This window comes from Nothobranchius furzeri, chromosome 4, assembly GCF_043380555.1.
Source record: "Nothobranchius furzeri strain GRZ-AD chromosome 4, NfurGRZ-RIMD1, whole genome shotgun sequence".
NCBI classification, from domain to species: Eukaryota; Metazoa; Chordata; class Actinopteri; order Cyprinodontiformes; family Nothobranchiidae; genus Nothobranchius; species Nothobranchius furzeri.
Window position 1 is genome coordinate 84,862,805 of NC_091744.1, and position 25,641 is coordinate 84,888,445.

A 25,641-nucleotide genomic window follows, 5' to 3' on the forward strand; every position below is an offset into this window, starting at 1 on the left:
TTTGGTTTTATTCAGACTCCTCCCTGCAGCAGCTGCAGCAGCTGCAGCTCTGGGTCCTACTGCACCACCTCAGAGTTCAACCCCACACACAGATGTTCTAGAATGAAACCCAGACTCCGGTAAGGGTCAGATGTCCCATGGTGAAAGTGTCAGAATGACCAATGGAGTCGAAACAAATTTTAAAGATGTTATGACCGCGTTATAACAGCAGGTATCGTATTCTCACCTTTACATCAGTATGAACTGAAGCGCCACCTGCTGGAGGTTCATGTACAAAAATTATTACATGCATGTTTTCCTCATTTATGGGCAAACGGAAATCTCAACGAGTTAGAGTGCGCCCTTTGTAAATTTAAATGAATTGCATGACATACACAGCTCAGCCAAATAAAAAGCCTCCACCTGGATTTAACTAAGCAAGCCTCCTATTGGATAATTACTGCAACAAGTTATTTAACCCAACTGGTGCAGTGAGCTGCTTCTCATTTCCTAAACGACCAAGTGGAAAGACACATCTGGTGGTGGTGGAAAAGATGTTAGTCTGTGTGAGAAGGGTCAGGTCACTGGCATCAAGCAGAGAAAACATCTAAGGAGATGCAGAAACGACTAGAACTGGGTTCAGAACTGTCCGACGCTTTATTAGAAACTGGTCTGAGTCCAGATGGACCCTGTTCCAGAGTGATGGCGCATCAGGGTAAGAAGAGAGGCAGGTGAAGTGATGCACCCATCATGCCTAGTGCCTACTGTACAAGCCTGTGGGGGCAGTGTTATGATCTGGGCTTGCTGCAGGTGGTCAGGTCTAGGTTCAGCAACAGGATGTGCTCCAAGAATGAGGTCAGCTGACTACCTGAATATCCTGAATGACCAGGTTATTCCACCTTCCCTGATGGCACGGCCACATTCCAAGATGAATGTCAGGATTCATCAGGCTCAGATAGTGAAAGAGTGGTTCAGGAAGCATGAGACATCATTTTCACACCACAGAGTCCAGACCTTAACCCCACTGAGAATCTTTGGGATGTGCTGGAGAAGGCTTTGTGCAGCGGTCAGACTCCACCGTCATCGATGCTAGAGCTCGGTGAGACGTTAATGCAACACTGGATGGAGATAAATCTGGTGAAGCTTATCAAAACAACGCCGCAGCGAGTGTGTGTCGTAATCAAAGCTAAGGAGGTCCAACCAGATATTAATGTATGACCCTTTGTAGGTAGCCGGGGTGCGTGTGTGTGTGTGTGTGTGTGTGTGTGGGGGGGGGGTCGGGGTCGGGGGGGGGGGGGTGGTGGAGACATCTTGGAGCCTTTCATGTGTTCAGGCGAAGGATGTGTAGTTACATATTCTTTCCAGAACATAAACAGCAAATCACACCAAATAAGAAAAAAAAATTTTTTTTTGAAAAAAAAAAAATTAAAAAAAGTCAAATAATAATGTTTTATACATTTTTGAAAGGAAGATGAGAAATGGCATTTGAGAACATTACAAATGAAAAGCCATGTTAAAAAAAACTATCTTCTGGTAGCAAGTTGTTTTTTAATAAAATAATCTTTTTTTTTTCTTTTTTTTTTACCGTGTCCTGTCTGGCTGTGAAGCAAACAGAATTGATGTCTGAATGCTGGTGACAAGCCTTACAGATTTACTCTCAGGTGGAGCATCAAAGCGTCTGCTTTTCATGTCACGCCTGATACTTAAAACTTTATTGTTATTGTTTTTGAATGCTTTTTAATTCCGACCAGACACGGAGTCAGAGGTGAAAGAGAAAGGAAAATACAAAAGGTGGGGAGAGGGGGGGTCCACAAAAATAAACAATAGTCAACAAGAGTCTGCTTCTAGACCTGCAGAAAGATAAAGAATAGAAAAAAATGGGACAACAACACATCAGGAGCAAGCTATCACTGCGTCAACTTGATGAGGAAATGTAAAATCAACATTGTTTAACTGAACAATCACACGATAATAAATCACAGTGCATTTAGTGGCAACCACAGCCTTAAGACCTGTGTTGAACGTGCCCAAGCCCATACTTATGAGAGCACCATGTGAGCACCTGTGTGTGTACACGCGCTTGTTTATGTAAGGTTTCTCTATAGGAGCATCCAATAGAGAGTGTGAGGGGCCACAGATCTGCCCCCCAAAGATGTGTAGGAGATGGAGGGAGCTCCAAGTCCCAGAGATCCAGGAACTGACCCAGAGCACAGGAACTCCAGGGAGACTGCAACCAGAAAGGCCCCTGTCCCCCTCGAGAGGCACAGAGGATCGCCCCAGGGGGGCACAACCAGCAGCAGGCAGAGTCCCGGGAGATATCAGCGGCAAGCCCACAGGCCCGCCCGCCGCCTCCCACCCCCTAGCTGGCCCAGCCTGGGACCCAGTGACCCGGGACTCAGGGGCGACCACCCCCGCCAGGGGACCCAGCAGAGCCCAGGGACCCAGACCCCATCAGACAGCCACCGGGATTGATCAAGCAGATGCCAAAACTCTTAAACCCCCTGACCCGGGAGCCACGAACACTCAGGCAGACCAAGGCACCATACGCCACACCAGGTGTGGCAGGGGGAGGGGAGACGAAGATCTATATCATAAAAAGAAGTCCCAGGAGAAGGGAGGAGTCAAAGGCCCCACCTGACATATACAGTCATACACAAACACAGTCACACACTCCCTCCCTCATGCTCATACATACACATACAACCAAAGACTTACAAAAGTGCACGCCGGACACCCACTCATGCTCCCCATACACACCCTATTCACTCTGGTCCCAGTACTGCTGTACATGGGGTACAACCATCACCGGTTACCAGAGTTCAACCCTTCCTGCTGGGGTGCTGATGAGCAGGCTCCCCCGCCCAATGCCGAGCAAAATGACCCACCACCCCAGACCCCAACCACACGGCCAGATCTCCCTCCTAGCCTCCAGCCCCAGGAAGCCAAGCGACAACAGAGGTGGCTAAGACCCCTAGTCTCCCTCCACCTGCTCCAATATAGTGTTGTTGTGTGTTGATGAGGTGTATTCATTGGCTGTGGTGAGCGGGCAGTGCGGGCGTTGTCTGGCCTATGCCAGCTGATGCCACCGCACCACCCCACCTGCACCCACAGCCCTCTGTGTCTAAGTGCAGTTTAAAATTGGAAGTGGGCACCGGCACTCGGGATGAGGCAGAAAGATCCCCTGCCAACTGCCGTTGAATGTGCTCACTCCCAAGGCCCTAAGTGTGTGTTTGTGTGGAATGTCATTGGTGGAAGTGTTTAAGGTGCAAATATAATTGGAGGGCAGGTTGCCACAGGAATGCAGAAATGGGGTCCATTACTTCCCTGACTTGTCCATCCCCCAAGGTCCTACGTGCATGTTTGTGTGATGATGTGAGGGAGCAGGAGGAGAAAAATGTGTGGGGATGGGGAGGAATGGCTGGTTGAGCTTTAATAAAATAATCTTAAGATAGACTCTTAATTCAATTAAATTAATTCATTTGTTAATTCAGTTGGTTGGTTCTTCTGTCTCATTAGGAGCTAGCTGTCGTACCGGTTTTTGACCAGCAGGTGTCACTGTTGCTGTTTATGGTTGAGTTAATGTTAAAAAAGGTTTTTTGTTGAACTTCATACATTTTTTAGGCAGATGAATGTTTGAATGATTGTCGGGCATCTTGCAATTTTATTATTATTGTGAAAATTATAATTAATGGTTATTAATATGTGTCACTTGACAATGTTCTGTAGGTTTTAGATATTTTTGGTATTTTTAATAGTTTACTTGCAATGGTGACACAGGAATTAAGTGCTCACCCCGTAATTGGAAGGTTGCAGGTTCAAGCCCCACCCACACTAGTCACTGTTGTGTCCTTGGGCAAGACACTTAACCCACCTTGCCTGCTGGTGGTGGTCAGAGAGACCGGTGACGCCTCTGTCGGGGTGCCCTAGGGCTACAGTGTAGCTCATCACCACCAGGTTGTGAATGGATGAATGACTGATTGTGTTGTAAAGCACCTTGGGGGGTTCCAGGACTCTAGCAGGCGCTATATCAAATACAGACCATTTATCACAATTTACACAATCGTTTCACTTAAACTATTCATTCATGATTTTAGCACTTTCATGAGACAAAGAAGTGAAACTGTAGTTTTGTGTGTGCGTGCGTGTGTGTGTGTGTGTGTGTGTGTGTGTGTTGTCATGTACTGATATTTGATTTGTGACTATGTCTTAAGGGGAGGACTTTTGAACCGGATGTAAATGAGACCGGAAGTGGGGCGGGGGCATAAAGTGGCCGGGGAGAAAGAACACATGAAGGTTGTGTAATAAAGGATCCAAGAAAGACCGTGCTTCATGTCCTGATTTAATTCAGAGTGCTCCATCTAATTAAGTAGTAAGGTGGACACACAACAATGGCGACGAGGATGACACGAACAAGATTTTGTTTTTGGGAGAAGTAGACCCGGCGGCGGCACGAGGTTAGCGAAAACTTGTGGGCTAACATGGAAAAGTCAGGTGTTCAACCGTTCTCCTGCTACACTGATCCAGCAACGCTCGGACCGAGATGGACGCGGTGGTTAACATCCTTCGAGTTGTTTGCTGATGGGAAAGGTCTTATTTTGGCTGATGATGCTACGGACGCTGTCAAACAGCGGAGACGCGCTCTTCTACTGCACTTGGCTGGACAGGACGTACAGGACGTCTTCTCCACTCTACCTCGGACGGGAGGAGCGGCGGATTACGCCGCTGCGGTGACTGCACTTAACACTTATTTTGTTCCTCAGGTGAATGCGGCATATGCACGCCAAACTTTTCACAAATTATCCCAAACACCAGGAGAAACTGTGCAACAATTTTGTACACGTTTGAGGCGAGCTGCAAAAGACTGCGACTTTCAAGGTGACAATGATAACCAGATAAGGGACGCTATCCTGAATAAATGCACTTCTGAATATGTACGGAGAAAGCTGCTGGAGGAAGGTCCAGGCTTAACGCTGACTCGCGCGTTGGAGGTGGCTTCTCACTGCGAACGAGTGGAGGAGCAAATGGCGGCGATGAGCGGTACCGGGGAAAGGAAAGGAGAGAACACGGTCAGCCGGATTTTTACAGCAAAGAAAGAGAAGAACCACAGACCAAGAGGACAAATGAAAGATGATGCCAAGACAGACAGGCAGTGTTACAGGTGTGGTTATACTGACCACAGGGGCAAAGATCCCAAATGCCCAGCACGAGGACAAACATGCCACAAGTGTAATGGTAAGGACCACTTTTCGAAGATGTGTCGTACAAAGAGACAAAGGAAACAAAATGTGAATGCTGTTGAACAGGATGATTATGCATTTGTTGTAAATGATGATAATTCACCGGAGAAACTTACCTTTTCTGTTGGGGGAATAGAGTTGGAAATATTAGTCGACTCGGGAGCTACAAGTAATGTGATGGGAGAAAACATATGGGAAAAGCTAAAAGCTAAAAAGATAAAGTGTCATTCATATGTACCCAAAGAGCAGAGGAATTTATATGCATATTCATCAGCACAGGCACTCTCGGTTAAAGGTGCATTCAGATGTGAAATCAAGATTGGTGACAGAACTGAAGAGGCTGAATTCATTGTGATTAGAGGTAATGGTGAACCACTCTTGGGGAAAAAGACTGCCATAAAGTTAGGAGTGTTGAAAATAGGTGAAAATGTGGCGGCTGTCACAGATTTAAAACATACTCTTAAAGAAAAGTATCCAAAAGTGTTCAAAGGAGTAGGGAAACTAAACACCAAACAGATCAGCCTGTACATTGATCCAAACGTGAAACCAGTAGCACAGCCACTGAGACGCATACCTTATCATTTGAGGGATGCAGTGGAGAAAAAGATCAATGAACTGATTGACATGGACATCATAGAACGTGTGGAAGGACCTACACCTTGGGTAAACCCTGTAGTGGTGCTTCCAAAGAAAGGTGACAAAGATATCAGAATGTGCTTAGACATGAGAAAAGCAAATGAGGCAATAATCAGGGAAAGATACCCCATACCCACGGTGGATGAAATCTTGCAAGGACTAAACGGATCTGCAATCTTCAGCAAACTCGATCTCAAGTGGGGATATCATCAACTAGAGCTTACCCCGGAGTCAAGAGAGATAACTACATTTGCAGTGCATAACGGGGTATACCGATACAAAAGGCTGATATTTGGAGTCTCATCAGCTAGTGAGCAATATCAGCATGAGATCGCCAATGCACTAGCTGGTATTGAAGGAGTTGAGAACATTTCAGATGATGTAATCATACATGCACCAGACCAGGAAGCCCATGACAAGCGCCTGCATGCTGTGATGAAGAGACTCTCTGACTGTGGCCTGACACTAAACGCAGAGAAATGTCAGTTCAACATGGACAGACTTGTGTTCATGGGAATACTGCTTACGCAGAAAGGCATCGGCCCAACTGAAGAAAGAGTGAGAGCTGTGGTGGAAGCCCGAGAACCAAAGAATGCTACTGAGGTGAGAAGCTTTCTTGGACTGGTCGGTTTCAGTAGTAGGTTCATACCACAGTTTGCTACACTCTCTGAGCCGCTTAGACGTTTAACTCGAAAGGAAGTGATGTTTACATTCGGGCCAGAACAAAAGCAAGTGTTCGAAAGACTAAAGGCTGAGTTAGCTAGAGCAGGTACTCTAGCATATTTTGACAAAGAAGCCCCAACTCGTGTCATAGCAGATGCAAGCCCTGTAGGCCTAGGCGCAGTGTTAATACAAACACAGAATGGAGAAGAAGTACCAGTGTGCTATGTAAGTCGGAGTCTAACAGACTGTGAGCGAAGATACTCTCAAACAGAGAAAGAAGCTCTAGCACTGGTATGGGCATGTGAGAGACTACATCCGTATGTATATGGCAGGAAGTTTGACCTCATCACAGACCACAAGCCCTTAGAGGTCATATACAGTCCGAGATCTAAACCTTGTGCACGCATAGAAAGATGGGTTCTACGACTGCAGCCATATGATTATAAAGTAGTACACATTGCGGGAAAACAAAACATTGCGGATTCATTGTCAAGACTGCTCTCTGATACCACGTCAAAAGAGGTACACAAGCATGAATCTGAGGAATATGTGAGATTTGTGGCAGTTAATGCTACTCCAAAAGCACTCACAACAAGAGAGGTTGAAGAAGTCTCTGCTACAGACTCAGAATTAACAGAAGTGCGAAGAGCTATTGACAATGGACACTTTGAAAAATGCAAAGCATACGCGCCCATTGCAAATGAACTCTGTGTCATTGGCTACATAGTCTTGCGGGGAACTCGCATTATATTGCCAGAAAACCTCAGAGCTCAAGCGCTGTCACTAGCTCATGAAGGACATTTAGGAATCGTTGGAACCAAGCAGCATCTCAGAACAAAAGTTTGGTGGCCAGGGATGGACAAAGCTGTAGAAAAATTCTGTAAAGCTTGTCACGGATGTCAAATAGTAGCCAGACCGGATCCACCGGAGCCACTGAGAAATACACTTTTACCGGATGGGCCCTGGCGAGATGTGGCGGTAGACTTACTGGGACCGCTACCTTCAAACCACTCGATACTCGTACTGGTGGATTACTACAGTCGATATTATGAGTATGAGGTGATGTCATCTACAACTGCTGAAAAGGTCATTGACTCTATTGACTGTATATTTAGCAGACATGGGCTACCAGTTACCATCAAATCTGATAACGGCCCACAGTTCAAATCTGAGCTGTTCGGGAAATATTGTGAGACTAATGGAATTAAACATATAAGAACTACACCAAAATGGGCTCAAGCAAATGGGGAAGTGGAACGCCAAAATGCATCACTGATGAAAAGAATCAGGATCGCACAAGCGGCAGGTCTTGACTGGAAGCGAGAGTTAAGAAAATATGTAACAGTGTATCGCAGCATTGAACATCCAACCACGGGCAAAAGCCCAGCAGAACTCCTGTTCAACCGCAAAATGAGAGGAAAGTTACCGAACATCAGTGAGGCGAAAACAGCGGAGTTGGATGTGCGTGATAGAGATGCGGAACAGAAAGGAAAATCAAAGATTTATGCCGATGAACGACGAGGGGCAGAGTATTCAAACGTTGACACGGGAGACACCGTGCTGGTTCAACAAGACAAAGTGGACAAGTTTACAACACCATTCAATACAACACCACACAAAGTTGTAAGCAGAACTGGAAACCAAGTCACTATTGAATCACCAACCGGAGCTCGTTATCAACGGAATACGACACACGTGAAGAAATATGAGACAAATGGGACCCGAGAAGGACACCACGAACAAAACACTATACCTAAAAAGGAAGAAGGTGAGACACCCACAACAACTGACACCTTCACTCCAACACAAGAGGGCCCACAGGGACCAGAGAGATCAAGGAGATCGCAGAGGATTAAAAAGATACCTGAGAGGTTTCGTGATTTTGTGGTGAAATAAATCATAATAGGTTAAGTTGAAGAGGTAACTTCAAGAGGGTTAAGGTTCAAGTTGCCAGTTTATATGTGTATGTGGACATGTAAACGAGGGGCGAGACAGTTAGAAAATATAAGTGTTAGAAAGTAAGATAAGAAAGAATGTTCAAAGAAAGAAAAAAAAAAAAAAAAAAAAAAAGAAAGGTTATTAAGACCAAAGTTTGAATCTAAGAAAAAGGGGGATGTCATGTACTGATATTTGATTTGTGACTATGTCTTAAGGGGAGGACTTTTGAACCGGATGTAAATGAGACCGGAAGTGGGGCGGGGGCATAAAGTGGCCGGGGAGAAAGAACACATGAAGGTTGTGTAATAAAGGATCCAAGAAAGACCGTGCTTCATGTCCTGATTTAATTCAGAGTGCTCCATCTAATTAAGTAGTAAGGTGGACACACAACATGTGTGTCAGAGAGAGAGAGAGAGAGAGTGAGTCACCACTAGTGTACGGGGCTGGGAACCCTTTTGAGGAGCTTGAAAAGCTTTCGAGTTTGTAAAAACAGTCCGACCCTCTGAGTTTTACAGTCAGCTGCACCAACGTGAACCTTTGGAGTTCTACTGTTTAAATAAAACATGGAGATGACGAACCACTTTAAAGCTTTACAGAATAATATTACATTTGGTTGTAAAAGGTAAACTGGGATAACTGGCTTTCAGAAGTGTTCACCATGATCAGCTGATCAAGAATTAAGCTGGTTGTTGTTTCAACAGAAGGAAGTTTGATAGCAGCTGCTTCTCATCGTCTTTGGATCAAGATGCTGATTCTGACTTTCCTCTGATGCAGAACACGTTAGACATGTAAACCGATGGGAAGGTGCTGAGGACACAAATATGAAAAATCAGACTAACCTGGAGTTTTTCCAACAGGTGAGAATGATCTTTTTTATTTATTTAAATCCATTCCAGTTACTATTTAACCTTCTGCAGCATCTTTAACGGGCTGTCAGCTCAGACGCTCTCCTTTCTTTTAGTTCATGAAGCACATTTCGTGTGATGGCGGCTCCCGCCACGATCCTGAACAGGAAAAATCTGGTACAACAGCGGCTAGCGCTACACATCTCATCCTAGCAGAACAGAAAATGTTGTGATCATTTAAAAGAACCACGCCACCTTTAGGTTTGTTTCCATTCGTGTGTCGTTTCTGTGGCGTGAGGCTGTTCTTCTAGGAGTAATATGAAAGACACAAACTGAACCCTGTTAAATCTCTAAACTTTAGATTTTCAGGATGTTAAACATTTTCAATCATCTCAAATGAAAAAGATTTAATTTAGTAAAACTACACATGTGATATTATTTCCTCACGAGAAGTACACCCAAATCCTTATTTTGGCTGCATTCTTGCCTTTTCCTGCCTCAGCTTCAAATCTTCAGTGTGAACAGGCGGTAGTTTGTCATCAGGAGATCTGGGCGCTCTCGGAGTACCCGAAGAGGGCCCAGGTTCGTACGGTTGCGTTAGAGGAGGCTGTGGAGGAAGCTTAGCCGCATTTGACATCAGACCGACACACGCAACTAGCAACAGATACTTTGTCAGTCCTGAAAAATGAACGTTCTAGACTGTAGACCGGCACAGGCGCGCCCTGGAGGGCCCTCTGTCGACGCGCAGGTGCAGTCAGAGAGATCAGGGTCAGCCAGTAGTAGAACACGGCTACATTCAACCCCCCCCTTTGGTAGGTGAGTCACCAACCTCAGGGCTGGAGGTCATCCGCGCCAGCTGTATTGGAGTAGGGTCAGTGATCTCGTCGGCCCCCCTTCGGCAGGTGGCGTCCCCACCGCAAGGTACTGGGCATCAGCTGGAGTCTCAGCGCCACCATCAACCCCCCTTCGGCAGGTGGTGTTCCCTCTGCAGGGTGCGTAGTCTCAGGTGGAGCTCCACTGCAACCGTCAACCTCCCCTAGGGCAGGCGGTTTTCCCACCCCCGGGTGGAGCGATCCTGCTGCAGAGACGACACAGACTCTGTGGGTGTCACTGACCTTGGAGGTACTGGAACGACTGGTCACTCTGGTGTCGCCGTTGCAGTTAACAACACCTAGAGAGGGAATGACTTGAGCACGGAGCTCATGAATTTATTTTTAGGCCTACATCCAGGAAAAGGTAGCCCATCATCGTCATCAGGCTCTGCTCCTCTCCATGAAGCTAGTCTTTGAGCTGAAACCCACCTCACCTGAAGGTAGGTCACCCACGCCCACTTTCTCCTAGTTGTGAGCACAGAGCAGTTGATGACGATTGCATTAATTCTCCACCGGCACCAGAGTGGATATTCTGATTACCGTATTTTCCAGAGTATAAGTCGACTTATGGGTGGACTGGGACCAAAATTTGGCCCTGGCATTTTTATGAACCGTCGGCCCTCGACAGGGGAGGTTGCTGCTCGCAACTCATCAATCCCGCAAAATATGGGGGGGGGGGGAGACAGGGTGTTGTGTGCACTGCTCGCGGACTGTCTCTATAACCGCATGTGAGACGGGGGCTTGGTTCGGGATGGCCCAAGCTGGGCAAGTGGCCCGCTTGGCTAAGCGGGCCACCGGGACAGTGCCAGAATGCCAGATGTGCCAGTCCACCCCTGGCACCAGCCATAAAATGTATAATGAAGAAGAAAAACACATATGTCACATTTTGGGGGGAAATTGTATTATTTTTCTTACAAAATCTGAGACCAAGCATTTCACATTGCAAGACAAGTACCGGTAACTAACAGAATAAACAACGCGGGCGCAGCAGCGCGCCACGGTCTCCAGCAGAGGATGCCGGTGTTTGAAACCCTCCCAGCGGGACAGGGGAGCTCATCCCTAGGTTGAAGCCAGCCAGCAGCACCCCGCCACAGGCTGCAGCAGGTGATGGAGGGGCAGAGGAGCTGAAACCTGGACCGGAGCCGGCCCGCAGAAGCGCAGTTTACATAATTTGGTGTAGAAGTCGCAGGACCAGCTAGACTGTGCAAAAAAGTGCGACTTATAGTCCAGAAAATACAGTAATTACTTCTGCATTGAGGACAAAACACCGCCGTAGAAATCACGAGTCCTGTCCACAAAGACGCACACACTGGCCAGCTCAGGACCGACTTGGTAGCTCAGTAGTTCGAGTAGCTGACTTGGGATGCTACACAGGTTCGACTCCCGAGCTCAGCAGTAACTTCTTTTCTTCTTTTCTGCTTGAGTCCTCAGCCCTTCTGGAGGAGACGAGCTGAAGATCTGCCTGTCGATGACGAGACGTCCAGCTGTTGGGTCGGTTTGTCGGTCGTCGTCCTCTGCAGGGGTCTACGGAGCCAGACCCGCATCTGGTAATGGATTTAATGGATTTACATACTATACATATTATTACTTAGATTAGCCATTTTTATATTTTGCTTGTTTTTACGTTACTGTATTTTTGCACAACTCTGTTGCTGTGAAGCTCGCACACAAGAATTTCACTCGCATGTACTGTACCAGTGTACCTGCACATGTGACGTGACGATAAAAGTGATTTGATTTGATTTGACACTTGCCAGAATGATGTTTTCAACCCTTTATTGGTAAATATTAGGACTAATATATATATGTTTTTTTATACAGTCTTTTTATTTAGCTGGTGTGAGTCCATGTGAGGTGAGCAGAGTAAATCCACTAAAATCTTTGACCAAATTCAAACTATTTTGCAGAAAATAATTGATAAAACAAAAATATAAAAAGATAATCTGCCTCAGCTGGCTACATAAATTACTGCCGACACCAGGAGCCGAAGCGGTATCAGGACATGGTTGAACCACCGGACCACAGAGACCAATACAACAGCAGACTTGCCTTAGATGCTGTTGACGGTGCGTTTTGTCAGAGTGGGCGGAGCTTAACTGAAACCATTTCTTTTCCAGGTACAAATTCAGACTGGTGAAAATGACTCGTTTTTTAAGATAAATGACATCAATAGTGCCAATGGGGATTTTTGCCATAGATTGTGCCCGCCTTTGCTCTAAGTTTTAAAATAACACGATCTTTAAAGAGCAAGTCACCCCCAGATCTACTTTTTTTTCTTAAACAATATAAATGTGTGTCTAATCGTGCTGCAGACACATGTAGTCAATAGTTTTGCACTTTAGTGCATTTTAGTTAACTTTTAACTTTCTGCCTAAAACTGCCAGTGTTGTGCCGTTGTCAGGTAAAAACTCTGCACTGCATTTGAATTTTAATCTGCCATCGCTATTGGCTAAGAGGTAGCCTAGAACGTTAGCTGGTACCATATGATGTCACAATGTCATTTTGAGCCTGTGTGTGTGTATTTGTTAGCGGCTCCGCCCTCTCAGTCTGCTAGGCAACAGCATTTGTTGCATTTTTCAAACAGGAAGTAAGAGTAGAGAAGGACTCTGGTAGGGGGTGACTTGCTCTTTAAGCATAAAAAATGGCAATGCATTGATTCAGCAGCTTGTAAAACTAAAGGAAAATAAGTTTTGTTCTCAACTTTCACACATTAATTAGTGACACCTTGAATAATATATTGTCAGCTAATAATTATAAAAGCTAAATTTACCCAGGTTATTCTAATTCTGTTCATGTTTATATAAAATACTTAACACAACTACTATAACAACCAGTTGTTTTAATGACCTGTCATTTATCTTGAGAGTAAAAAGACCTGCGCTAGATTCCGTTCCGACATCAGTGATTTAAAATAGTTTTTCCGTTTCTGCTTCACAAATAAGAGTTAATCATTTTCAGGGAAAAGTTTCGTCACTTTCTTACACTTTTTATTTTACTACATGCTCCTAAAATAGCCTTTTATATGAAGACATTTGTTCCAGGTTTACTAGGTGAGGTCTACAGGAGCACACTGGTAACGGATTTATCTTTTGACTGAATTATTTTGCATTTTTATTTGATAAAATCTCATTTCAGAATTTGACTCATAAATGCGGGGTGGAAGGAAAAGCTCGAGCCAGACCAGTATCAGAAATATACATTTATTTACAAATGGTTTGCATTGCATAGAAATTTTAAAATGAAACTGAAATAAACAGATTTAGAAGTGAAACTCCATTTAGCTGAAGGGAACGCTGAAGTTTACAGGTTTTATTTTTTCACATAAATACACATAAATAAAATCAGTGGCTTTTTTTAACAGAAGTATCCGACTTTGAAGCAGCGGTCAGGATCGTGTCACGCGATCACGCACCGATATTAGTTTATCAAGTTATTAGACATGTTTGGTTCTTAATAAGGGCCATCGCTGTGGAACAGAGTTGAAATAAAATCAGCTACAATCCTTTAAACGTGACAAAATAATTAAATTACTGTAGATGACGTGTGGTTTTTACAGCTCGTCTCTGGCAGGCGACTGGTTTTATTAGTTTTGGTCTCTCAGCCCTTTTTGTTTAACATCAAATTAAATCTTGGAGAACGTAAAAAGACGATTATGTTTCTGTGTGAACATTTAAAATAGAAGCTCTGGCTGTACATGAAGCGGTGCGAGAATGTGCGTAAAAGAAAATAACAAATCTTTGTCAAAGCGAGGCGTTTATTTGCATTAAAGCTCTGTAAAAGGTGTTATCCTCACTGTGCAACAAGAACGTAAAAAGCTTAAATTAAGTTTGTTCTGCTTGAGTCCTCAGCCCCTCTGGAGGAGACGAGCTGAAGATCTGCCAGTCGGTGTCGAGACGTCCAGCTGTTGGGTCGGTTCGTCGGTCGTCGTCCTCTGCAGGGGTCTACGGAGCCAGACCCGCAGGTGACCGGTTCAGAACTTTAACTACCAACCCTCTCTCTCTCTCTAATGGATTCACATTTAAAATGCGCCACCTCCTCTCGTATAATACTATCGATGAGTCATTCGGTCGCTTTGGGTCCAGGGAAAAGAATTCATCCAATCAGGCGTCAAACATTTCTCCAACTTTCCAATTTTTCGGGTCATTTCCGTCTCTGGAAAGATTAAAAAGGTAAAGACTAAATGCTGAACTTGAGGTTTTTTAATCAACCAACAGTAAACAGCCTGTGACCTTTGACTCCAAGATCCCCACAGCAGGAAGTCTCGAGCCTGGCTTCATGCCTTCTGCTCCGTCTCCGTGAAAAGTTCACACTCGTACCGTTTCCACCTATCCCTCCACACAAAACTTCTCTTTTGTACAAATCCTCTTAAAAATATAGTTTTTTTTTTTACACAATTTCTCGATCAAAGAGGGTAAAAGGAAAAAGTACCGAGGAAATATTACAACACTTGGAAAAATATGTGCATGTTGTGTTCAAACATCTGGAACGCCGATTCACATTAACAGTAGATCCCCCTCCTGCAGCTACGCTCAAATTTACTTAAATCCAGACGGAAAATCAAATCGACTGGTTGGAGTGACCTGACACAAATGCTGTGTTCACAGGTGCTTCAGCGAGGTGAGAGCGCAGGGAAACATTCAGAGAAGGTGGGATGAAGGTACTTCCTGGAGTGCACGCTCACTTAAACTAGACTACACCCGTCTCCACGTTCACTCACCATCCACCACTTCCTGTCCCCTCGAGCTTCTTCTAACGTTAATCTGTGTTACGAGTGATCTGGTTAAGTTCTCAGACTCATTCGTGTCCCGCCTCTGAGGCGTTCAGGTGAAAGTTTGGCTGATGAGCACCAGTTTAGATTATTAATGGCACTAAAAGGCCTCCGAACTGTGCAGAAAAGATCACGACAGGTAAAGGAGCAAAGGCAGGTTCACATGACTGAAGAGCTGAAGAAATCGTATGCTGCTATTTTAATGTGGAGAGTGGGCTAAAGAGGCCAGGTGCCTTCAACAGGTGAGCTGGTTAGGAAAGGGGGTGGCTGACGAGTCCGTGGCCCTGCAGGAGAGCCGTTTGTGTGTTAAAATTTCTCATCGGGGATGACTGTGTTGAAGGGGTGGTCCCAGAACGTGGTGGTGATTCCAAAACCTGCAGAGGAACAAAAAACACAAACAAGATGATTAAAAATGACGGCGTTGCCGAGAAGAAGAAACAAATACAAAGTTGGGGAATGCTCCGACTTTAATCACAACGTCCTTCACAATCTGTCTTCCTGTATAAACATCTACCAAAAATGTTTGAATCCCATAAGTTTCAGGTATCTTAAGGTACTTGTGAATGTTTGAAACTCTTATTGTGAAGGGGTTATGCTGCAGATGAAAGTAAAAGATCACAACCAGAACCTTCGATGGCTGTGATAAAGAACACTATTCAACTCCAATCTCCTTGTTTCCTTCCCAGGAGCCTTAAATCCGAGTCAACAGAGAGCAAGAACACTTCAGGTGAGAATTTCTAAAAACATCTCAGGTGCTTGTAGATGAAGCGATTTCCATATCCAGGACAGGAGGATGCTGCGTAACCATAACAACCATTTGTTGGAGGTGCAAACCCACCGCCTTCCAGCTCATGCATGGACATGATTGTGTGGCTAAAGCTTACAACTCCTTATAGAGAAGAGTTTTTTACCATAATGTTTCATTTACTGAGACAGTTGTCACACCTGTAAACCCAACACTCAGTTTAAAAGGGGATTTTGGTTATTTTTCTACAGTAAAGTCCATACTTGCAAGTGATGTCAAAGTAGGCGGAGTCTCTAGAAATGGGAAGATTCATAAAATGTACAGGCCAATTTCTGATATTGAAAACTGACATGTTAGAACACTACATTACCTGTGATATTAATGCAAATAGCTATAATTTTATTCAAACTCAACATCGTCTGCATTACGCTGCTGCTCCCCGCCTGAATAGTGACGGAAGTAATTCAGATGTTGGTTTGAAACAAACCATCTCTGGCTCAAAAGTAGAGGCTTAAAATGGGTGAATTAGCATTTGTGTGGCTTTTTTTTTATCTTCCATGATTGTTAGAAATACCAGAAACCAGCCACTAGGGTCTGTTAGTGAACTGGATAAGGATTGCTCCAATAAGAATACCACTTCTGGTTTCTAGATGCTCCACTCATCTGAGTGACATCACCTGCAGGTATAATTGGTAGATACATTTAAATTGTTGAGTAAGGATGAAATAATACCCGATTTTTAAATGCATTTCAGCATCATTTTAATACATTTCCACAATTTTGACAGTCAAAAGTTGTTTTGTGTGCAACTCCAGCATTGTGGCTAGCAGGAGAAAACAGAACTACATTTGTTGTGAGAAGCTGTAAAATAATCAAAGGTCAAAAGCTCGTTTTTGCTCTTAATTCAAACTTTCTACATTTTATTATTTGAAGAACTAGAACTCATTTGTGCCTCTTACACACGAGCATCAGCTCCACTCCGCCCACCCCAGCCTGGCCGCGTTCATTGCACACTGCCTTAGGAAGGCGGGTGTGATCGAGTGCATCTCCAAGCACGTGGTCAAGGCAAAGTGTGTGGGGAAGTCTGCAACTCTGCCATGTTAAACAAAAGCAGCCTGAGTAATTTTGCTTTGGAGACTCTCTAGCTCTGTCCAAATTCAGGGGTTACATGTAGCGATGTGTACCGAATTAGGTACTTTTTAAGGTACCGACTGAGCACCGATTCACGTCATTTGAAACGGTGCCTCGTTTCGGTACCCGTCCTTCATAACAAGAACTTGCCTAGACAGCTGCGCACGCGCAAGAGCGTTATGTCGTCGGTCGCTGCGAGCCAGTTGTAAACAGAGCAGCATGGTAGAAAGAACGCACGCTAAAGCTTGGGTCCACTTCACTAAATGTGATGGGTAACTGGGTGATGATGAAACCAGCGACAACGATCTAAGTGAGACATCCTCATCTTAGGCCTAGTCCACACGTAGCCGGGGTTTTTTGAAAATGAATATCCGCCCCTCCAAAAACTTGCATCCACACCACCGCGTTTTAAAAAAAAACTGTCCACACGTACCCGGATAAATACGTTGTTAAGGACATGCCAGACCTGTGGGCGGCAGTACTTCCCCCGTTCTTAACCTCGTCCGTCGTCTGTGGTCTTCCTCAAGGAGCAGTAATTCCGCTTGCAAAAACAAACAAGCAGAAAGCGCTTGGACAATTGATGGATTGGGTAGTGACAGAGCGCAGCTCTGAAGGCTTCCATGATGCCGGCTAGTGTAAACACAGGTCGCACACGTGATGTCAGCATTTTTTGTCGCAGAAAGTGACGTTGCGGACCTTAAAACTCCGGTTTTGTCCGTCCACACGCAGACACCCAAAACGGAGAAAACGCAGATCTTCACTTTGGCCGGAGTTTTTAAAAAGATCCGTTTTCGTGTGAAAAAACTCAGTTTTCGTGTGGATGACAGGCCAAAACGTAGAAAAATATCTACGTTTTGGCAGATCCCTGGCTACGTGTGGACAGGGCCTTAATCTGCTCCGGTAGGTAAATAAAATGTTTACGATAATGTTAGCTTGATTCGTTAGCTTCCGTTCTGCTAATGGTGCATTTGCTTTCTCCTCAGAACTCCGAATCTCCGACTAGAAGAACATGAACGCGCTCTAAAGTTTGGCTTCACTTTACTAAATGCGACGGGTGATTGGGTGAAGATGAAACCAGCGACAACGATCTAAGTGTGAGGCATCATCGTTTTAATCTGCTCCAGCAGCTAAATAAACTGTATAAGATAACGTTAGCTTGATATGTTAGCTTCCATTGCCGCTATTGTTATGAGCTACTGGTGCGTTCACTTTCTCCTCGGAAATTCTAACTTCCCAGTAGGAAAAATCAAAGAAAAAGGACGGCAAAAGGAATGACGATACACAGTAAATTTAGTTCACAGTAAAGATGTTTGCTTCAGTTTAATTATCAGCTTATAAAACTACAAGAACGATGTTAAAATACAAACAGTTGTATGTTATTTATCGTGATATTTATCAAATATGGTTATATATTGAGAAAAATATATATTTTATTATAAAAGAGAATTAAAATATTAAACACTCAAAAGTATCTAAAATTGATACCGTTAAGTACCGGTATCGATTCCTAGGTACCGGGAATCAGTACCGAATCGATTCATATGTCAAAGGTACCCATCCCTAGTTACATGAGGTCTGATTTAAAGACAAGTGGCGTCACAGCGCTGCAACGAAGACTGTCCTAATTCAAAGAGTGCTCAGAATGCGGTCTTGAAATCAGTTCCCTTCCCTGGATTTCGAGAACAGATACGGTGTTTTTCACCTCTATAAATCCTGAGATGCAATGTGGGACATCACAGTAACGTTTTCAGTACACCAAATTACTCATGTCACGAATCTAGCTTAAGTTGGCGTGAATTTGGTAAGAGCTTTTAGACGTAAAAATTACACTATACCAGCAGCTCAGCCTGACTTACAAAATATGCCGGTGCTACATCTGCTGTAGCTCTTCAAACAATAACAAACCAAGGAGAAAGTTTAAAACATGTTGCGCTCCATTTCTGCAGTTGCTATGTGGCAGGGGGACATCCGCCGAAGTTAGGACGGGACCATTTAAGGCTAGACTGTTCAAATCCACAGCTATTCACATCCGGTCTGACCGGACCAATGAGGACGGGTACTTATGAGCATGCAATCCCTGAATTTGGACACAGACTCTGATTTTGCATCCTGTATTGTGTCTGGCAGCAGTGTGTGTGCACACTCCTTACAGCAGTGAGAGGTAGTAAAAGGCTTCAGTCAGATCTGATTCTACCCATCAATCGAACACTCCCAACCCAGTCCAGGCGGAGTGGAGCTGATGCTAGTGTGTAAGTGCCATTAAGGTTCATTTTCAGGCAGTCTTGGGCGGTATACCGGTTCATACTACAAACCGGTGTTTATTTTGGTTATGATATGAAAATTTTCACATACCGCTATACTGGTGAATGGCCTAAACAACGTACAGAACGTTCGTAGTAGGAAAGTGTTTCAGCGGGGACTCATTTCACTGCTACACACAAACACCACAGCGTGGTGAAACCAAGAATGGCGGCTGGCGGGAGCTGTCACGGCGACATCAAAACTTCGAACACAGAAGATTTTTTCCCAAAAAGAGGAGCCACGTCTGTTGTTTGGAGGTATTTCAGGTTTAAAAGTTCAGACTTGGAGCAAACAACTATTATATGCAAATGCTGTCGAGCAACGGTGGTAGCCGGCGGGGGTTATACCAGCAACTTGCTTCATCACCTCAGCCGAAAACACGTCTTGGAATACCAAGCATGTCTCGTGCTTCGATCTGCACCCTCCACCTCCAAGGCTAAAACGGCTAGTAGCAGTCAGAGTCAGACGTCAGTTCGCTAAAGGGACTGTATTTTTAAAAAAAGCAAGCGGTGGGTCGAGATAACCAACGCAATAACGTTGGATGTTAAATCATAAAGATGGTTAATTGCACAGATTATATGCAAAATGTGTTCAATAAAAAAAGGTTTATTTTGACTGCAATATTTCATCTTTCTAGTTGTTTTTTAACTGCTTTCTTTTGACAAGGATACTTTGAGGGGGTTTCTGCATTTACCTACCTGTGACTGGACATGGAAAAACTGGTATTCTGCACATGAAGGTAAAACGGGCTATTTAAGGCCAGTCTAGTGCAGTAATTCTTTTCTTATAAAAATAATCTGGGTAATCTACTCCACAGACTATCCACCATCGGCATTTCAAAAACTCCTCTAAATTGGTCCAAATCATATCTATCTAATCGCACTCAATTTGTCCAACTGCGCACCTTCCACTCTAACCCCAAGCCAGTTACCTCTGGAGTTCCTCAGGGCTCAGTCTTAGGTCCCCTTCTCTTCATAATCTATTTACTCCCACTTGGCAATATCTTCAGGAAATTTATTCATTTTCACTGCTACACCGATGACACCCAGCTCTACTTCTCTACCCAACCAAACCCCCTGCTCCCTTCATCCTCCCTTCTCAGTTGTCTCACCGAAGTCAAATCCTGGTTTTCTTCTAACTTTCTACAGCTCAACAGCAATAAGACTGAGATCCTCCTCACTGACACCAAGTCATCTCTATCTAAGACCAGTTCCTTCTCACTCAGCTTCGACAACGCCACACTCCTCCCCACCGCCAAAGCTAAGAGCTTGGGTGTCATCTTAGACAACACCTTATCCTTCATTCCTCATATTAACAACACAATAAAAACTGCTTATTTTCATCTTCGCAATGTCAGTCGGCTCCGCCCCTCCCTCAGTCAACACTCCACTGATATTTGGGTCCACAGCCTGGTCACCAGTCGCATCGATTACCGTAATGCCCTCCTCTCCGGTCTCCCTCTAAAATCACTCAACAAGTTACAGTTAGTCCAAAATTCAGCTGCCTGGATAATCACCGAGACCTCCACTTTTGATCACATCACCCCTGTCCTGCAACAACTTCACTGGCTCCCTGTCAAATACAGAATTGACTATAAGATACTTCTTCATACCTTTAAAGCCATCCATAATCTCGCTCCCCCATATCTTTCTAATTTCCTCCACATCGTCACTCCCACTCGCTCTCTCCGATCATCATCTTCACCTTCCCTGTCTGTTCCTCGCACTCGTCTCTGTACTATGGGAGCCAGAGCTTTCAGCCACTCAGCTCCAAAACTCTGGAACGCTCTGCCGCCTGACCTCCGCAATATAAACTCCTTCTCAACCTTCAAGTCTCAACTCAAAACTCATACGTTCCGCCTGGCTTACTCACTGTAACTGTCCTCCTTCCATCGACTCTTTTTAGTCTATTATCCATTGCACTGCTCCGACTCTACCCTTGGGAATTACTCTTAGCATTTATTTCTTGTTGTTTGTATTGCTTGCTGTTCCTTATATTTTGTCTTGTACAGTGACCTTGAGAGCTTTGAAAGGCGCTTGAAATAAAATGTATTATTATTATTAATCATGGCCTTGTGAAAAATACTGTCAAATACCATAAAACCGATATAATTTTAAAATAATACTGTGATGACATTTTTGCCATACCGCCCAGGCCTATTTTCAGGAATATCTTTGGTCCAAACTTCTTCAGTAGAATCAAAGTTAAGAACTCTTGAAGTATTTTTTGATGGACCTAAACGGTACAGGAAGTGTGATGTTGTGCTGACCTGTTTTCTGGTGCTCAAAGTGATGTTTTACATGGTAGGCCTTCAGACTGTACAGGTACGTTCCTCGCTTTGGTGATCCGTAGTGAAGATAGTAGTGAATCATGTCGTACACAACGTAGCCGCACAGCCCTCCGACGAACACGGATACCCCGAGGATCTCTGGGAGCGTGCTGAGGAGAAAGATATAAAAAGTTCCCACGACTAAGGAGGCCAGACCAGGAGGGAAGACGAGCCGAGAGCCATCAAACGGAGACTGTGGAGACAACAAAATACATGATGGAGGAATACATTTTTATTTGGTTGTAAATAGAAATTATTTAGCCTTTCAACCTATTTTTCTAATGTAATAAAATATTAAATATTACTCGTGCTTATACTAATTATTCACAGGAACCATTGCAAAAGTTTGACAGCAGTGATCTGCAGGGTGTTAGCATGTGAAAGTAAGAAGGTGAACCAAGGAGAACACCAATATTAGCTGTGAGAACCTGGTTCTACCTTGTGGTGCTGCCCGTGCAGCAGAAAGTGCAGCGTGATGAGGTAGTAGTTGTGCGCGGGCGGTTTCATGTGGAAGACGAAGCGATGGATGCAGTATTCAATGAAAGTCCACAAGAACCAGCCCATCAGGAAAAACATTGGGAACATGTACTTATGGATGGGGATGGACAAGTCTGGGAACACACACACACACACACACACACACACACACACACACACACACACACACACACACACACACACACACACACACACACACCCTGGTCTGTCTAGGTATTCAAATAAAAACATGGGTTGGTAAATAGGTTGTGTTTACGCTACAGGTGTGTTACCTGAAGTGACGTCTATCCTTGAGGTGCCCTTTGCCATGGTGGTGTAGCAGTACCAGCTGAGATAGAACACCAGGGGGAGCCAAACCACCGGTACCCAGTACCTGGAACCATCAGAAATCACCTGTTTGGTTTTTATTTAAATGGAAAAATCAGAGTTCAACAAGAGGAGGCTTAATCCCACGTAGATAAAAGTGTGCCCAACTCATGACGTAGGCCTCAAGAACCAGACAGCAGCTAAAAGAAGCATTAATCCCAATCTTCACCTCAATCCAAGATTTTTGAAGCTCAGAAAATAAAATTGGTTGCGTTTCTGAGCTGAAAACAACTGCCTTTAATTTTTTAAGGTCCTGATTCCAGGGTTCAAACTGGTGCATTAAACCCTTAAAGGCCTGAATCTCAACTGGGTATTTTTTATGAAGTGCTTTAAACTAGAAATGCACAAAATATTTCCTGGTGATTAAAATTGGCCAACATTCAGCATGATTACTGTTTAACCCTCTGGAGGCAGGCGGGTTAAAACCTACCTACCTGGTTACTCCACACATATTTCATGAGCATTTTTAACGCAGAAGTACCCTGAAGGACTTAGTTGTTCATCCTTCTATCAAAACTTATTTTGAGCCTGAGAGGGTTAATCTGTGATCCGAATGTCACTCATGTATAAATTTTCATACCAGAATCATAAATATTAAAAATAATACCAACAGGTCGACCGAATTGGTTTTTCTAATGCTGATGCCGATGTGTAGGTGACACGGTCGGCCGATGGTCGATAGATACTGCTGATTGTTGTGGGTCGATTTTCATGGCCAACATCGAGACGTCTTCCAGCTTAATTTCATGCTAAACCGTTATCAACATCGGTTGATGCACAAAATTAAACTGCACTCTGAATTAAACCAACTGTTAAATCTGAACTTTATGCACTGCTCAGTGTTAAAGTCAGACACCTAAATAAAGTTGATTTAGAGTATTTATTATGCCGATGTCATTAGTGAACATAAACACTTTTAAAGGAGATTCTGCTACATCACCTGTCTGCCCAAAGATGTGCCTGACTGTAAATCGGCTTTACTCAGGACAAATATCAGCCCGATACACCGTCTACTCCTAGTTAATATGAATTAATACATTTGAATGTAATGAACATCTAACCCTAACCCTTCCCAGGTTCATTTCCCTTTGACCCGTTGGCTCAGCGTCAGTCCCATTCTGTCAAACTGAATAACGAATGTGAGTCAAATCTAATAATAAAGCTGACGAGTTTGGTTTGTTGCATTTTGTTCCTAATTAGCATTAAAATGTTTCACTAATACCACACTAATGTTTCTTATTAAAAATACAATTAAAATATTACAGCTGTTAAAAATCGTAACTGCGTTAAATGTGACTATTTTCTACACTGATGTATATTCCTCACCAGGACGTCTTGGTGCCGGCTTCCAGGAAGGCATTCCCAAAGAGTCTGATGGGTCGGTCGACTGGCTGGTGAACCCATGCGTCGTACTTCTCTCCCAGGTGACCCACCTGCCAGGCCAGGGGCTTTGTCCAGTCCACCAAATCCTAGAAATGTGTGAGAACCAGTCACAAGGGCCTCCAGAGCCAGGAAGGAGATGAATAAGGGTTTGCTCCAGCAGGTGGAGGCAGAAAGTTACAACCTTCCAGGATCAGCCAAACAGGAAGTGTGTGAACATTTTGAATCTGAGTGCGTGTTTCTCTGCAGGTTTGCTTCAGCCCAGTTTAATGACAGCAACAGTTAAAACGTTTCATTGAGGCCAAAGCCCAGAGGCAGCTTCTCTTTACGGGATCTTTACGGGCTTCCCATGCGAGTCAGCTGAATAAGAGCTTGTTATCAGGAGAAATAATCCAGATTAGGAAGCCAACTCCACCTGAGTGTATAAGAACTTTACACATTTACCCCTGAAGCATCAAATGATCCAAACGCTTTCATGGTCTTTATTTTAAATTATGCTTAAAACACGTTGGGTAACTTAAAGGTTTCAGGCTCATTAAAAGGTGATTAGAAGACCCGCCCCGGTCACGTGACCTTGTACTGACTCTGAAGACACGTCAACAAGTTCACGAGTCGCTGGTGTCACCTACGTGTTCTCAGCAGCAAGATAAGCCCACAGGTGGGTTACCCGTCTCATCACTATCTAAATAAATCTCCAACCGTCCATCATTCATCCACCAGCTGGCGAAGGTTCAAGTTTCATAACAAAACAAATTTGATTAGAACTGAAAAATATTTTAAAAAGCATTTTATCTCACTGCACTCCATTACCTTTAGAAGAAGAAAATATTTCTATAGCGCCTCAAGATAAAAATCACGAGACGCTTCACAAAAATGAAAAAATATAACTAATCATTTAGAAAATGATTAAAAATATTTTAAATGAGCAAAAAATAGACAATTGTGATTAAAAATGTAAAGAAAGAGAGAGAGTGAATAGGAAAGAGGGAAATCAGTGGATTCTGGGGATGCAATGCAACCGTGATCCCGACCCTGCAGCTCACAGACCCATCAGGAAACAAAAATCATCTCGGGGAGGTATTTAAAGAAAACAGATCCAGACTTCAGCTCAAAGATTTTAGAGTGCGAGGCTTTTTCATCAACACTCACTGCAACACTCTTGTAGCGTTATTAAGATCCTATTGTCTGCCCTTAACAGCTGCCCCCTTCACACAGTAACAGCGTGCATGAATCGCCAAGGTCGGGTGCTTGTTTCTAAATGTTTACATTCCAGGAAAGGAGACAGAAGAAAGAAGAAGAACGCTCCTCATTAATTAGTCAAAGTACTTTATTTGTGATGAAGCTAATCAAAACATATGTTGATCAATAATAATCAGGTGACTGATCTGTGAAATCAAAATGTTATGATTTATGTGTTTAATGAATAAACAGGACTGCGCACCAGACATACTATTCCACAGAACATAAGAACGCATGACACATTGTTCTCAGCCAATCAGAGCTTTCGTCTGTCGCAGGGCAGAATCTGGGCTGTTTACTTAAATTGTCCACTCCGATTTGCTAAGATTTATAAACAACTAAGTTAATAAAAACAGAGCAACACCATTTTAACTTCAGTTCCACCTGAGTTCCAAAGGAGTTACATCATAGACTCAACGTAGTTTCAACCAGCTCTCAAATCATCATCACTAAAGGAGATTAGAGTCTGGCCAGCTGTGTTTTTCTACTTTTAAGCTGAGAACTGTCAAGCTGGAATTTCTGTCGTTTGAACAACAAGACGACGGTTCCTTCACAATAAAAGCTGAACGCGCTGAGACCTGCCGCTACTGCCGGAGCTATCCGTAGACGGGTTTGTCGTGCTGCAACACTGTTTCATCAGTCCAGTACCAAGGGGGTCCGAGGACCTGACATTCCTGATCTGACCACGGGAGACTCCATACGGTACGTAGCCTC

The 25,641-nt window shown here is 44.0% G+C and overlaps 2 protein-coding genes across 2 annotated transcripts in view; one reads left to right on the forward strand and one right to left on the reverse strand.

Annotated features, from left to right (window-relative positions):
- Positions 1 to 5,074: 5,074 nt before the first annotated feature.
- LOC107389230 (uncharacterized) lies at positions 5,075 to 14,343 on the forward strand. The gene is made up of 4 exons (XM_070550542.1): positions 5,075 to 5,211; positions 9,155 to 9,310; positions 11,602 to 11,717; positions 14,019 to 14,343. Exons 2-4 carry the CDS (start codon positions 9,275 to 9,277, stop codon positions 14,341 to 14,343), a joined length of 477 nt encoding a protein of 158 aa, XP_070406643.1. The 5' UTR covers positions 5,075 to 5,211; positions 9,155 to 9,274.
- Positions 13,357 to 25,641, reverse strand: part of fa2h (fatty acid 2-hydroxylase) — a 50,431-nt gene continuing 38,146 nt past the window's right edge. The window contains exons 3-7 of the mRNA XM_015965263.3: positions 23,635 to 23,777; positions 22,215 to 22,315; positions 21,883 to 22,055; positions 21,385 to 21,637; positions 13,357 to 15,312 (exon numbers count right to left, since the gene is read on the reverse strand). Coding sequence (XP_015820749.3) covers positions 15,245 to 15,312; positions 21,385 to 21,637; positions 21,883 to 22,055; positions 22,215 to 22,315; positions 23,635 to 23,777 — 738 coding nt within the window. The 3' untranslated portion in view covers positions 13,357 to 15,244. The remainder of the gene's footprint in view (positions 15,313 to 21,384; positions 21,638 to 21,882; positions 22,056 to 22,214; positions 22,316 to 23,634; positions 23,778 to 25,641) is intronic.

Coding starts and splice junctions, on each gene's coding strand:
- LOC107389230 (XM_070550542.1), top strand. CDS start 9,275: ATGAAAAATCAGACTAACCTGGAGTTTTTCCAACAG. Junction 9,311..11,601: donor ACCTGGAGTTTTTCCAACAG/GTGAGAATGATC, acceptor TTGAGTCCTCAG/CCCTTCTGGAGGAGACGAGC. Junction 11,718..14,018: donor CGGAGCCAGACCCGCATCTG/GTAATGGATTTA, acceptor TTGAGTCCTCAG/CCCCTCTGGAGGAGACGAGC.